This window comes from Cygnus atratus, chromosome 3 (assembly GCF_013377495.2).
Source record: "Cygnus atratus isolate AKBS03 ecotype Queensland, Australia chromosome 3, CAtr_DNAZoo_HiC_assembly, whole genome shotgun sequence".
Taxonomy (NCBI): domain Eukaryota; kingdom Metazoa; phylum Chordata; class Aves; order Anseriformes; family Anatidae; genus Cygnus; species Cygnus atratus.
The window spans coordinates 107326415-107342392 of NC_066364.1; the positions used below are offsets into that span (position 1 = coordinate 107326415).

At 44.8% G+C, this 15978-nt stretch overlaps 1 protein-coding gene across 2 annotated transcripts in view; it reads left to right on the forward strand.

Annotated features, from left to right (window-relative positions):
* The window catches only part of SYNDIG1 (synapse differentiation inducing 1), a 72564-nt gene that overhangs the window by 41406 nt on the left and 15180 nt on the right, over positions 1 to 15978 (forward strand). Inside the window, exon 4 of one of the 2 annotated variants that reach the window (XM_035561783.2) lies at positions 8246 to 9149. The exons of the other annotated variant lie outside the window; for it this stretch is intronic. Within the exon in view, the coding sequence (XP_035417676.1) occupies positions 8246 to 8335 (90 nt within the window). The 3' untranslated portion in view covers positions 8336 to 9149. Of the gene's footprint in view, positions 1 to 8245; positions 9150 to 15978 lie in introns of those variants that run through there. 2 annotated transcript variants of the gene reach the window in all.

Below are 15978 nucleotides of genomic sequence, written 5' to 3' on the forward strand. Positions count from 1 at the left end.
TGTTGCTGTGTCTTTTTCTCAAACCCCTTGTTGTAGCCAGGCATTGCTTCAACCAACATCAGAGCACAGGAGAAGACAAGCAGTGCTCCTCCTTCCTTCAGCCTGGCAAGTTGTGATCCTCCTTTTCTGCAGCAAAGAGCTGGAGCAGGGATAGGAGGTGTCAGGAGGGAGCGGGCTGTGTTGGGGCAAAGGACTCCTGTGCTCCAAGGCAGGGGGGAATGGAGAGAGGCATGTGTGAATGAGCCCCTATCTGCATAAGGCTCATGAATGACGTGGTGTCCTTGAAGCAGCTCAGGACCCTTTGTGGGTGAATGCCACTTCATGTGACATTATGTGTCACTGAGAGTTTCACTGTGCAGCGAAGTCCTCTGAGGAAAACCCCCAATTCTCACCTTAAAATGAAGTCGGCTACGTGAAGCAGTGCTCTGAAAGGCACGAACAGCAATGCCAAGAGGATATTACCAGGGCATTTTAGCCAACCCAGCAGGACAGGATGTTCAACTGAGCAGCCAGAACAAAAAATGCCGCTAAAGGCTGCAGTTAAATATTTCAGTTGCTGTTTGGATGTACGTACAGCTGAGACATTGCTGATTTGTTTGTGATGCCTGAAATTCTATTACTTCTTCAAAGGCCAAATTGCTCTGCTGTGCGTATACAAGAGAAAGCCTCCTGCTTTTCTCTAGTGAATTGATTTAGGAGAGAGGGGAAACATATTTTGGAAAAAGCAAGTTAAAGATTTTTTGTTAATGATAAGTGGCTGAGCATAATTCGGTTTATTGCTAATTTCAAAGAAAGGAAACAGAACCATGATGTCATGTCTTTTAGCTCCATTCAAACATTTCATCTCCCCTTTCCTTCTGACTGAAATGACTCATAAAATCATAGACATTAGGCATGGCAAAGACCTTTAAGTTCATCTTGCCCATCTGTCTGCCACCACCAGGTTGTTATTTAGAATGGTAAACAAGAAAACCATGTTAGAGACAGACACAATGTTCTCTCAAAGAATGGGAAGGAGTAAGATATTCCTCGGTCATTTGTGTGTATCACCCTAGGTCTGAGAGCAAGGAGCATGAAGTCAATGCCAATCTCCATGAGGCATCAAATGAGACTGAAGCAGATCTTACCTTTTCAACCTGAGAGCCTTTCCAAAGATAAAGAGCTTGTTCCCACTCCTTCCCATTTTTCCCTCTGTGTATTCTTGCTTACATCACTTCCCACAACTGCTTTGTCATGAGTCTCTTTTGGTGACTTAGTTTGGATTTAATGGTTTAATTTTCAGATCTATTGGTTTTCACGAACTACTGGTGGAATTCATTGGGAACAATAACATGTCCTAGAGCACCCCTGGTGAGAGACACCTCAGGCTGAGCAGTCAAAAATCTGGATGCTAGAGGGAAAGGTGACTTGCTGGAAATCCAGAGAGGCAGGCCTTGAAACAAAAGGTGGCAGAGGAGAACTGGTCTGTTACTGCATCTTTGTGGAGTGCCTGGCATGGCTGGATCCAGTTCCCTTCAGAGGAGGCTGAAGGACACTCGTCAAAACCCTGCCCTTCACTGCCTGCCTGTGAGGCCGGGACCATCTTTTGGAAATATAGGGTTGTGGCATACCAGCTCACTTCTGGGGCTCCTAAATGCAGTGCAACCAACTGACACCTTTATTAGTCAGCAGGTGCATTGTGCCAGGCTGAAGACGAAGTTATCTGAGCTTACCCCAGGCTCTCCCAGCTTGGCAGAGTGGCCTGGCAAGGCAGGGTCCCCCCAGGGATGCGCTGACCTCTCTGATGAGCTGTCTGTCATGGGGATCTCCGTCACAGCTCGCTGCCTGCGAGCCCCTGTGAGGAAGGATCATTAACTCGCAGCCTGCCCGCCTGTGGAAAAGGGTATCTGTCTACCTAGCAATGAAGGATAGCCAAATCAACACCCAGTCAGACTCCATTAGCACAGCCCTCAGGAGGCAAATGCCTCTTAACACAAAATTACGTGCCACTGATCATTTCACCAGCAAGGGCTCCCAATTGTTTCACAAACCAGTTTTTCTCTAGTGAAGCTTCTTCAAATGGCATCTTTCACAGCAAGTGAACCTGCCTCCTCAGAGGCGAGCGTGAAGCAAAAAGCTGTCTGTGGGCAGATTCCCTGCAGCTGCTGCAAGAGGCACAAGCATCCCCAGTACCAGAAATGGGCTGAAAGCCAATTTAGGGCCCCCCAAAACTCAAGACTGGGTTACCATGACCTACCAGTCAAGGTTAACGCTTGTCTTGACCCTTCCTGTGTTTATCTTCTAGAATTTCTTAAGTGTCCTTATGTTGGGAAGGTCTGTGCCCAGAGATTCTCTGGCCCCTTCCTCCAGCTGTGCACCATTCTCAGAAAGCCCCTTTCACTCAATCCCTCTCAAATCCCCTCAACTGCAAGGAAATTTCCAAGCAGTAACAAAATAACTGAACAGACATTATATGAACATTTGAGGTTCCTGCTCTCCAGGGCTTAGCTCTGCCTCCAGCTCCTAGATACCTCCAGCAGGATACAACAGAGCAGCTTTGGGTGATAACTTAGCAGAGCTTTGATTACACAGCCCCTGTCGATCAGCTTTCATGCCAGCACCTCTCCAACAAAAGGAGCTGCTGGCCCCTTAGCCAGGCTGGCTGAGCTGGGGGGTGCAACCCAAGCAAGGAAAAAATGCTTTCTGTTATCTCAGCCAGCAAAGACATGGCTGTGAAGGCAATAATGAGCCCCCGTTGGCTTTGACATTGCTGATGATGCCGATGTTGGATCACCATGAGGGAACATTACATGGCTTTATATTTGTGATTTACATAGATTGCATTGTAGAGGTTTAGAGTCTAATATATGCATTTGGTGTTCTGTTGGGAGCAGTAAAGAAGAAAATCATGTAATAAAGAGCCTTCTGGTCCTGACATAAAGTTCAGTATAATACGTATTATTATCTCTGCCTGTGCCAGCCCTCCCTTCTTGCTATTGCCTACATTTTCAGTGTGTGGCAGTGTTACCAGCTCCTGAATGCCAGCTAAGACTGCTTGCTGCTGTAGAGCAGAGCAGAGCAAAAGTCTGGAGAGGAGGTTTCCAGGGAAAAATGAAGGAGTGGTCTCCAAGTATGAGAAAGGCAGATGCAGACTAGGAGGGAGTAAACTCTTCTCCATGTCCACTCCAGGACAGTTAAAAAACTCAGCCCTAGATTGCAGTGAGGTGAGTCTGGATTAGACTTTAGGAAAATCTTTCTAGTAGCTAAAAATAGGGAAAAGCTATATTACCTTACCTTGGTAGGGAATGGAGAACAGGTGAGATGAACCCTCAGGAATAGTTTTGTAACATTTATAGGCAGAGCTCGAGGTTTCAAAAAGATCATTGGTTTTGCTAATACCCTCTCTTGATGCCAGTTTGATATACACTGGAACTGATCTATTGCCGTGCCTCTGCCCTGTGCTCTGTAATTTCAGCGTACTTCAGGGAAAAAAAAAAAAGGTATACCTATGTGTAATTTCACACAACAGCAATCTCTCTCAGTCTTGAATTAGTTTACTGGCTACCCGATAACTGATGTGTTTGCAGCCTTTTCTGAACTAGCCCATTTACAGATCTTAGTGGGCTACTACTTTCTCTTTTGCCAGGGTTGCCATTCTGTTTAGCAAGCATAATGGCAGCACTCTTTTAAGCCACAGAGGCAGGTGGATGGGACTGAAAAGTAGTTCATTTTTTTCAAGGACCAGGGTAGAGTTTGCAGTAAAGACCTGATGCCTTCCTCTTCCCACCAGTAGGTTCTCCATCAACTTGAGAAAAAAATAATTTTCCATCCTAAGAACTCTTTCCAGACTCCAAAAATTCAGCTTGGGTTGAAATTCTGGTCCTGAATTTTCAATGCTTTTCATAAAGAGAAGGGAAATGGGTAGGTCAAATGACCAAAAGACAATTTGCAAACCTGGAGACTCAAATCTTCCCAAGTGTCATTCTCCATTTGTCACAAAAATAAACAAACAAACAAACAAACAAATAAATAATTCAATTTAAAAATCAGGTTTTGGATTTCACTTAATACTATGATACAAAAAAAATAAAAAGTTGAGCTCACAGAATGTTTGGATTTCAGCTAATTCTCAGTCTAAATATAGAGGTTTTTGCCAGCATTCTGCTCAGAGAACAGGCAAATTTTCCACATTTGCTTCACTGCAGCAGAGCCTGACTCCTCACAGGCCACTGGAAATGAACCTCATGTCCTCCTCACAGCTTTCTGCAGCCCAGGACACACTAGGCATTCTGCTCTCAGCTGGAACTTCTTAATACACAGTGGGGACAAGTAATAATACAGACAGACAGCAAAATTAATTTCCTTTGTTCTTCAAAGCTTGAGCGGTGTTTAAAGTGGAGAGTGTTCCCTAAAAAACTGCTGGACCCCAAAATTAGGAATGTTACACAGGAAAGTGGGAGTGATTGCAATCTGATGCAGAAAAGGTACCATAATGATATGAAATTATCTCTGCTTACTTCCTCTGTACTCTGTTTCCGAGGGATGGGACAGATCAAGCTGCTGGGGTGGTTCCTTCTGAATTGTTCTTGTTATCAGCGAGCTGTTCTTCGTGCTGTCTGCACAGCCAGGCTTTGTTCAATTCCCTGGCTGTTGGGCATCGTGTTCATCTCTGCAGGACAGTCTGTGCTTCACTTCTTTCTTCAGCTTTTATGTCCTTTGGTTGGTGAAGGTAATCTCACCAAACTGACAGAAGAGCTCTAGCACGTTTGTAACTTGCTCGGATTTGCTTGGTCTGATATATGAGAGCTGTGTATGATGCACTATTTTGGCAGCTTTCCTAGATGGTGAGCTAACTGGTTTTGCAGGATTGCTGACTTCAACACTGTGTATTTTGAGGCTAGCATTTACTTATTTGGTGCTTTATTATATTAACCCCCTATACTCTGAAAATAAAAGATTGGTTTTGGTAAAGCAGGAGGAAAAGTGCTTGGTCATGAGGGTTTCTTAATGTTCGGTAAACCCATACTGCATGACTAAGAATAGTTATCAGTCCGTACCAGCAGGCTGTGTTGATATATTTATGGCCATCAAAAAGGATTTGACGGCTAGTCTAAAAGCAGAGCTTTTTTTTTTTTTTTTTTAAATCTCCCTGTAAAAAAGAGTTCAAAAAGAACAAGAAAAAACTTTAGTGAGAATGCAATAGGCAAAGCAAAACAACAGAAAACCCAGGTTTTCAGCTAAAACACTATGTCTCCATACAGAATTAACATTCTGCCTTATATTCCTGCTCTTCAGTTGGCAGGACCCCGTGGAGGAGCATCCCAGGGCTCCCTGGCCATGGGGCATCGTGGTGGAGAGGCAGTCCCAGTAGGGACACTGGACCTCAGAAGAGATGGAGACTTAGGGCAGGCAAACTGCAGCTCCCTTGGAGCAGCACTGCAGTAGAGTATTGGAACTGAAGTGTTTTCCATTTTTTTGGCACTTTTTTACACTTTCCTAGGAAAATCTTCACAGAGAACTGTTCTATCAAATTTCATATACAGGCAAACAAACATAAAACACTTTCAGGGAAAATTCCCAGCCAGACCCTGCTGTTTACTTCTGTAAATCTAGGCTTCTGCTTTTCAAGTTTACTGGTAAAGAAAAGTCTGTGATGAATTCCCCTTTGGGACCTGTATTTTAGGCATTTGGGGCTATATATCTACACCAGCCGACAACTATTTCCTTCAATGTAACTTACCCACTTACAACTGGAGGACTTTTACTGCATGCTCTGCTAGCAGTCACAGCTATTTCCATCACCCTCTTTTGCAAATTCTGCATTCTGCACATCCCCCTTTTGACGTGCGCCTCCTCTTCAGCCAGATCTTGCAAGCAAACAGCTGCTTTTGCAGCACCCCGATCTGGAACATTGCTTCAAATTACAGAAGGCAGATATGTTTATTAATATTTAAGATCTGTCAGTGACTATTTTAGCCAGGCTGATGTTTCTGCTGAGATCTTCACAGCAAAAAAGAAATGAACAAAACAAATAAAGGGACTTGAGATCTTGAAGCCACTTCTGCCGCATAGTAACCTTCCAAGCAGCCTTCCTTGAAGACGAAGGCACTGCTAAGGGGAAAAAGCATGTTGTCCTTACCCTGCCCTTCTACATTCCTAGGGAATCTGTTGTTTCCCACTACTGGAGGCCAAGTATAGGAAGTCTTGTCTCTCTTGGTGCGTCTGCTTTTCATGTTATACAAGCTTGTAGTTTTTTTCTCGTTAAGGGTTCTTGAGGGGAGAGCAGTACTGCTGATGGAGTAAGCAGTGACATTTAGCTTTTTGACATCTCAAAGAGTGGTCTCTCCTCCAAGCCTGGCACTGGTAGAGAAGAGATTTCCAAGGATTCATATGAACACATATGAAATAAGATCACTGCATTCAGTTCTCACGTGGGCTCTTGCGTACCAAAAAAGCAGTCTGAACACAATCTGGGGTCTGTTTCATAAGACGCAACTATAGAATCAAACTTTCAGGAGGTGTCCTGTCCCTGGGCCACCTCAGGTCTTCGCTGCAGATGGCACTTCTCTGTTGTACCAACCAGAGGTCTGGGGTGGTTGCTGAAGGGGAATAGTCGGGAGAACAGCCGGGAGAAAGAGTGAAGTTTGCCATGGTTGGTGCACCTACAAGCTCTGCCTCAGATTACTGATGGGAAGGATTGCTTGAGGCAAGACCCCCAGCAGTGAGTGCTGGTGTCTTTGCAGCCATCTCAGGGAAAGCTTAGGGAAAGAGCGGGTGCAGACACCAGGAGGTGGCTGAGATCAGGCTGCTGATGGCTGTGTGGCTTCCCCGCACAAGTGTGTTGCTAAGTTCCCCGCACAGCCCTGCGAGTGTGTCATTCTCTGTGTGGGCAGGTGTAAAAAAACTGTTTCAGAAAGTTTCGAAGGAAGCTTAACGACAGTGAGCAGAGCTGCAGCTCCATGCGGATAGCCCGGGCCCATTTGCAAAACACGAATGCCACCCCCGCGCAGCACAGAGATCAGCTGACAATGGCAGGAAAGCTGTAATTTTTTCCCTAAAAACAAGAATTATCCTCATCAAAACTTCACCCAAAGGCTTTTGATTTTTTTTTCCAATGATGGCATCTGATTTACAGTGATTTTATTTACATCAGCTATTAAATATATGTGTCCAAATGTGCATAGGTTTGTGTGCACTTAAGATGTCCTCTTGCAATTAATTCAAGCAAGAGTTGAGTGTGCTCCAGCCTCAAGAATTGAGTAAAGGAAGAGTTCAGGGAAGGTACCCGTGCTTAAAGCAGTGAAGTGGTAGGATATTTTTGGATATAGCATGCAAATGACAACAAATCTCAAAATCCAGAGAAGTAAAGGGGCACCAAAGAGAGCTGCTTATATTCTCCTGCTATTTATTATGTGTGCCTAATTGCAGCAAAGTTATTTTTTTTTTTTTTCAGTCTCTTGTCATTACAGTGCTATGTTTCATAAATTGGTATCTGTCTACTTGTCTCTCCTTTTCTGACTTCCTCTCTCCTTCACTAAAATCTTAACTGGCATACACAATTAGCTGCCTCTGGCCTCTCTGCATTTGACATTGTTCCACTCCCAGATAAACAGCTACATGTAAATTGAAAATATCAGTGCTGTCTTAATCTTCTGTTTCTGAAGGTGTAAGTGACCTCTGGAATGACTGGTATAAATGCAGGCCTGGTCATCTGGGAACATCCGTGGCTTTTTTTGCTCAGTGGCTCTTCTCCTCCTAGAGACTCAGCTCAGTTGTCCCAGAGGAGTGGAGTAAGCAGCACAAGACAAACAAGTTAGTGGGAAGTCTGTCAGCCAGATTTCCAGCCTCTCTTTTCCCCTCCTTACTTACAAGGAATGATACCCAGGTTTGGCACATGGAGAGAGATAAACACAAATCTGCTCAGGCACTGGCAATTAAGAGATCTCAGCCTGAAGATTATCCACACTGTCACAAACAGGCTGCTCTTCACTCAACCACCTCTCCACTTCAGAGACAGTTAGGTATCCCTACACAGGAGAAAAAGTTTCATATGCCTGTAGGCAACAGGTTTTAAACATCATTGGGTTCAAGCTCATGATCCAATGCAGTATCTACTACCCATATACCATATTAGCTTGTTTACTTAACTTCAGAACCTCTGCTAATAGAATATGACTGCTTTTCCATATCAGGATATCAACCTTGATTTCTTGCCTACACATCCCTGAATTTCCTTGGAAGACCTTCACATGGTTTTATTTTGCAGGGATATGTTCTGGATGCTCAGAATGGCTCCACATGGGTAGATGTGCTCCTGAAGCATGGCTTTGTAACCATCATACAGCCCTACTCCTGAAAACTGATGAAAAGCCTGACTTCCTGAGAGAGGAGGACAGTGTGCATCTTCCAGAAATGCCACTAATTTATATTCTTCAGCAAACTTGTGGCATCTGATATATATATCAAATACAACAAAAGCTGTCAGATTGTGTACACTTAGACTGTAGGGAACTGTTTCTTGCTTGCTTACCTGTGCTCCTGTAGTATGTAAAGAAAAGTACATAGTGTGCTTGGGCCCTTTACAAGCTGGAAAAGAGCTTGCTTGTAATTAATAAGACAATTAGAATAATGAAAAAAAATAGCAACAGTTGCAACTTAAATAACACTATCCTTTTCAAGAAGGAAACACATGCATTATTAATGAACTGTACTATTAAAGCTATCACCCAAGGTTCAGAGTGACACTGGTTTTATACTGGTGATATATCTGTCATTCGTCTACTCACTTCAACACTGGCATTGCCTTCAGAGCGATCTAAACTGTTGCTTCTTTCCACAGAGACATTGTTTGTTTCAATGTAATGCAGTTGAGTACAAAAAACCAAGACCCTTAATTAAGATGCAGACCTGGGAATATTCCTAAATTTACTCCCGTGTGTAGCTGGTCTGAATTCAATACTCTGTGACAAGCAGTTATTCCACCACTTGAAGCCAAGCACTGGCTAAAAATCTCGTATACTTGGAAACCACAACTATATAAATGCACGTATTTTGTAAAACATGGCAAAAAGGGATAAAATAAATTATTGAAATTCCAGCCACTCACCGTAACTTGAATTATGAGTCTTTTCTCTTCTTTAATAATGCTGCTTTTAAAACTCTTATTTCTATGCAGTAAGTGGTCTGCCTGCCAAAGCAGAAGAAATTGTGTTAGTTTTCATCCAGCCACTTTCTCACCACCAGAATGGTGACTTAGTAGCAGTCATTTAATAAAACACATAAACAACTCCTGATTTTGCAAATACTCGTTTATATATATAAGCATTGCCATGCACTAGTGGCCATATTTTGGCTGCTCAATATGTTTCAAAAAATTATTGCGCAGATGTTTTTTCCAAATCCATCCCCATACTCCAACATGTGGAAAATGATGGTTTGCCACTCGTATTTAGGATGGCAGCACTGAGAGGGTAGCTTCTTCTTATAGCTTAGCTTAACTTAAATCACATTAGAAGCACATCGACTTGCACTGATGAAGAATATGAATATGGATGTTTTATTTAAGGTCAAGAGTAGCAAATTTCAGTGCACATTGTTTGGAAATTAGTGTCTATAATTGTCTCGCTAAGCCCAGTTCACCTCTCATCTGTTATTAAACCATGCTGGATGAGCTAGTGGTCTGCTTTCACAGCCCAAACAAACCATGCGTTGCACCTACGTGGGTTGTGGGATCTGGAGAACCCCCAGGGCTTACTTTCAAATATGAAATTCCTCCTGCCCTTGGAAGTTCAGGCATCAACTCCATCCTGGCTTTCTTGCAGCAAAATTAATTTGATGGCTGTTAATAGGAAGTGCTCCAAGGAGAGAGAATCTCTTTGTTCTGCAGAGTGTCTAGTGCAAGAGAGACAGGGATGGCAGTGGGGACCAAGCGCTGCAAAGGTCACTACCTCTTAGTTTTACACATGCCTTCATACCCTTGTCTGCTTGAATGTCAATAATTTCAGCAGTGTTCACATCCAGTGTTCTCTAGCTATTACACTCCCTTTAAAAATATATATTTGTTTTCTAAGTGCTAATTGGACCCTGCATCATATAGTCTAATTAGATGCATCTCAGCTTTTATGCTTTGCTGTAGGCATCACTCCACCTTGCTTCCCATCATTGGCAGTACCACATACATGTCCCACCTCATCCTGAACACCACAGAGAAAGTGCTCACTGTGACTGAGCAGAGACTTCCTTCTGAACGAGACTTGCTTAGTTTTCTGCTAAAAAAGCCCTGTGATATCTGGGTTATGGTTTTCAGCTGGCATCTGATTTGCTTCGAAGGGTCACGTGCCTTTCTTTGCACAGACCTAGTGTGACCCATAGTGTATCTAACACCTCACACTGCGTCTGCCTAGCAATTTGTCAGGTTTCTCCAAAGATGTGAAGCACCATCAGAAGGTACTTGTCTTTCTGTGACTGCAGGGGAGTTTAGGAAAGCTGGGTATACCTGGCCTTGTAACGACCTTCCCCTCTTCACTGAGCAGTTCCTTTCCAGACTGAAGGCTTAAGTGTCTTTGCTCCATTTTTGTGTTTAAGTCCCTTCTACCTTCACGTAGTCAATGCACAAAGTATGGCTGTTCTCACTGGCTGTTGGACATCATTTTCTTGCTAGAAATAGGTCAGCTAAGTAATGGCCAAAAATGTTTCACCTAGATGAACAGGCCATTCCAGCCCAGGGGTATCCATGTAAATGTGTCAGGTCCCCCCACCCCAGGCCCCCTTATTCCTTCAACACCTCTGCTCATTTCACAAGTCATTGAAAACCTCAGATTTTTTATTAGAAATTGCAAACACAACAGTAAATCCCAATAAAATGTTAATGGAAATAAAGATAAGAGTTGGGCATGAGAAATGCCATCCCTAGGTGAATATCTTTGTGACATGAAGAGGCTGACATCCTGTTGCAATAACCTTTTCAGCAAAGCTCGGTTTAGGCTCAGCTTCGCACTGCCCTTGCTACCATGACAAGAAAGCACTTCTTTAGCAGAAAGGAGGAAACTGAGGGTGAGCCCTGCTCTCATCTGTAATTGAATTAGTCAGTGTGCCTCTCCTGTTGCTGAAGTATGAAATCCAGTGTCAGAAAGGAGCAGCTGAAATGAAGAATGAAGAAATTAGTATTAGAGCTGAAGACCAAAGGTATTCTCATCAGCATATACACCCAGACGGTAGGAAGTCAGGCATGGACAGCTTCAAGAGGATTATCATTTCCTTTGTACACTCTGCCAGCCACAGCAGGATTAAATAATGATTTTTCCAGACTGAAGCTGGGAGAAATTAGCATAGCTGGCCCCAAAATGTGCACCGACCTACAAATAAATTCAGACTAGGGAGCCTGTTCAAAGTTCCTCAAACCACTGCGGAGTGTCCCATCCATTTCATCTGGCTTCAGATTAGACTCCAGAAAAGCCAGAACAGCAAAGGCTCTCTTTGGGAGAAAGCCTTAGCTCAAGACTCCAGTTGGGGCAGACCTCACAAGCCCCATTGCTGTCAAGTATTGAGGAACAACTGTCTCTCAAAGGCCACAAGATGGTGATGTAAATTCACACCCCTCCGTTCAGCTTGTGTGCAGGACCACAATGTCACAGAGATGCCAGATGCTGCTGCATGAAAGTCAGGGAGACAACGCTATGGTGGATGTAAATCAGCCTTGCTCCACTCAGACAAGCACAGATCCCTGTTTTTACCCTCCCGATATCACTTCTGCAATATTGAAACCCTTAGGCGCCAAAAAGAGAGACACGGTAAAAGCAAAGAACTGTTTGAGAAAATATGTCCTTGCATTAGCATTCAGATGTTTCAGAAGGCCAGTGTTTTCCTCTGGAAATAATGGGAGGATCTTCAAAAGCAAAGGGATTCTGAAAACAGAGACAAAGGTAACCTCAAATTGCTAGAGGAATCCCTTTCATTATGCTGCTCTCTGTGGGCAAGGTCCAGAAGCTTTGTTCTCTCTCATATGAAGTTAAAGAGAAGCCAAGATGATTTTTAAAGAGCACTGAGGTGACTCAGCCTAATTACTCCAGCAGCAGCAATGGCAAGTGCAACATGCTTGAGATTCCTGTTGTGACCTTGTGCCTTGCTCCAAGCCACATGCTTTCAAATAATAAAATAGTGAAAACCCTTCTTCTCCTTGGTAAAAGGGCTCATTTGAAAGGGGACTCATTCCAGTCTAGTGACAGCACTGCTTCCATTTTCAGCCCTGACATGTTTTTCTTTCCATGGAGCCATCGCACTTCACACACAGCCTCCACTGCATCCTCCCCTGCCTGGGGCTCTGCCACATTGCCTAACAATGAGTTGCGGGAGGGAGATTTCAAACTGCAGTCCTTCCCATGAAGGGAAGCAGCACTGTGGAGAAGAAGGGACCACATCCAGCCCACTCTGGAGTCCAGCACCGACCCTAGTGGTGTGCACACCACTTGCCATCTGTCCTACTGCCCAAGGCTGCCAAAATCTCAGACAGTTGTGGCTGTTCCACACCACCTACCAGAGCTGTCAGGAAACCTTCTGCCTTCCAAATCTCCCACTTCCTGGCATTCTGGTTCCTCCCCATCAGCCCACATGTCTATGGACACTTGAAGTCCCTCCCTGTGCCCAGTAGCAGCCTGTGGGACATATTTGCTCACATACCCTGAAAGGGTTGCTTTAAGTGGATATTTCACTCAACTGCTTTTCACCCTCCAGCATGAGGACACCGCAGATCATGTCTAAATCTGTCTCAGCTGGAGGTTTGAAATGTCACAGAGACATTTGCTGAGGGAGTCGAGGACAAAGTCATGCAGCACCCACCTCCATCAGGAGCTGTGCCCCACGACAGCAACTTCCCATCTCTGAAAGTTTTGTTTACTGTGCCACTGTTTGGATGAAGAACCATGAGGTAACTTCACCGAGCAAGAATAGCTCTACCTATCATTATACGAGAAAGACATCTTTCCTCAGTCAGCAGACAGCTTTTATGTAGTGGGAGATAGAAATATAAGCAAAAGTGCAATATATCTTACCCTATACTCTGAGTGGTTTTGCTACCGTGAGAACCTCATCTCTGAATTGAAAGGGAACAAAGGCTCAGATAACACCCTGCAATAACATTTGTATCTTGTTCTAAAGAGGGTTAGAGCCTGTCCTTGTGCTGTTTTCTGGTGGAGAAAAAAAAGTGTGGGCAATTAACTTAGTGTCATTAGGATGCTCTTGGTACCATCTGTATCTTTTTCACTGCCACCAGCACTTGCCCAGGACAAGAATCCCCATTGTGCTACAAATCAAAGCTAACACCTTGGAAATGGTAAGAAAAATGCACGAGCCTTTCCTCAACATTTTACAGCTTAGAAAAAGTGAGAGAGACACAGAGAGGGAGCAGAGGACAGAGGGGGAGCGCTGGTCACTACAGCAGGCAGCTGCTTTAGACCTCTGGCTGCATAATGGTCATGAAGTCATTTAGCACTGATCAAGTGATGGAAACGGTTGTTCATTAATATTTTATTGGAATATTTTCACAAAGTATGCATTTCAGTCAAGAAGCATGTATTTGCCCAGTGCTGCATAGATGAAAGAGAGAGAGGGAGGGAGGAAGAGGATAGGAGAGGGGAGAGAGTGAGCCCTGAAATAATTATCAAATCCCTCCCCACATGAATGGCTTCCTGCTGAAATCCTCTGACGGATAAATGCAATAGAGATATCTGACTGGGATAGTTTTTGTGCCTCACTAGCACAGCTCCCCTTCTGTAGCTTCACTCTGGCACTGTAAGTTTAAGTGTTCACCCAGTTCATGCCTCTGCATCCAGACCTTCATCCTGTTCACTTGCTACCACCTGTGGACATCCCCCATCCTCTCCCACACCCTTTCATGTAAAGCTGCTGCTGTGTGAATGAGATGGGGCTGTTGCTCCTCATCTCCCCTCTTGGGATACATGTTGCGTGGGCTGCCTGATCCCCAGGCACATTGCTTCTCAGCCTGCAGTGAAGGCTGCTAACTCGTGCTCTCTTTCTTGTGAGCTGACACGGGCAAAGGGCACCGACCCCTGTGCTGTCAGCAGCCCAGCTGACGGATGGTGGCTCAAGCCATAGCATGGCATGCTTGTCTCTACCACAAAAAGTGGCACCCTGTATTTGAAAAGAGTGAAGGGTTTCCAACTGGGTTTGGCTGGAAAAGCAGAGGCAATCTTATAGCACTCTTCTGCCTGCCTGGATGTAGTACAGAAGTCCTGGGCATGAGATGGACAAGTTAAAGGTGTCTACAGGTGAGAGAGGCTTGCTTCTCCGTAGTGGCTGTCATCCTGACAGATGCCCAGGGGAGCACAGTCTCCTCCTAGTACCTCACAGGGAAGGGATTGAAGAGCAAGAGGCAAAACCCTTTCAAATCAAAGGGAATCTGTTCCGACTTCCAAGGCTTGCATTTCACAGAACAAGTCCCTTCTTCAGCGGGCATCCTGCTGAGCCTTTTATCGCTCATCACAGACAGAGTGTGGAACATGTGCTGCGTCCCCCCGCAGCGAGAGTGTCAGTGCATCCCCTGCCGCTCCCGTTCGGCACAGGACATGTAGACAGGGATGCTCACAACCCTCCTGCTGCCAAGGTCCTGGCACGGACAGTGACTGCTGTTCTGGATGGATTTTCGTATTCCATTACTTTTGGCAGACACGGCAATGCCAATTAAACAGTGAGCGGTGAGATATTGCTGTATGCACACAGCAAGTAGAAGGAGAGGGAAAGAGAGGAGAAGCAGACATCACCTACACCTACACAATGTTTGTACTCCCTGGAATAATTTGATATTTAAAAAAAAACTTTGCCAGGCTGTTGATGACCCCTCAGAGCCACTAAGAGAGATCCTTATTAGCAATCTGTGCCCTCCCTGTTAGACAATCAGGAGTTCTGTTTGTATGCTAATAGGTTTCCACCGAGGAAGAGCCCTACCCCTGTGGAGCAGTTTGTTAAAGGGAGAGGAGACCTTTGGGATGGCCTTTTCCTTCCACCAATTATCATCAAAGCAACAAATCTTCTGAGTGGGGGCCCCATGAATAAAAAATATAATGGTCCCAGCATGCCGGTGTAAGAATTGCTGCAACTCTGCTCCTTCGTACTCCTTTCTCTTAGCGTGGCAATAGAAGCCTGCAGCAAGAAAACAGTATGAGGTGTTTATTGTAGATGTTAATAAGATGCTGGAGGAAGATAGAGTACCAAAGCTAGAGAATCCTTGGAGATACCTGTCTCAAGCCAGTTCGCTTTCTTCCTATGGGCAGGAATAAGAGCTGACTCAGACATAGCGAAAGCACATTAGCAAGATGTTCTTGCCATCATGGAGGTGAAAACCAGTAGCTCTGTGCTGCAAGACCCACAAAAGTCCCATGTTTATTGTCAGTCTTTTGCTTAAGGCACTGAAGTTGTGGGATCTTGCTGGTCATTCTGTGATGCCAGCAGCCAAACTGGTTTGGGAGAGGCTGGTACAAGTGCTTGGTGACTCACTCCTTAGCAGCAGCTTTTCTGGAGAGCTCCCCTGATCCCTTGTCTTTCTGCCCTGCTCACCATGCAGCAGAAGGATGAGCAAAGACTCTCTAGCTTTCTCCGTCTGCTGATGGGCTCCACCCAGCTGCCCACCCCTGGGCAGATAGTGCTGCTGCCTGGATGTCTTTTATACACCCACAGCCCAGCTTCTTTCCCACTGAAACTCTTGGCATAAGAACACAATGTACCACACCATCTGCACTTCACACAGCTCACATCCACGTAAGAGGATGGACATAAAGCCCACAGAATGCAAGGGCAGGGTTGCTGTCCTTGAAAGAAGAAAGAGAGGGTGAACCAGGAACACAGAGGCAACAAGAGGAACAGAAATGAGCAACAGGAGATCAAAAAGGACGAAGTCTATAGGGGAAGAGAAGGGCTGAGATAAAGCCCCACACATGCAATCCACTGTACCACTGAAGCACAGGATTGCCTGCCTGGGTGTACTGCTGT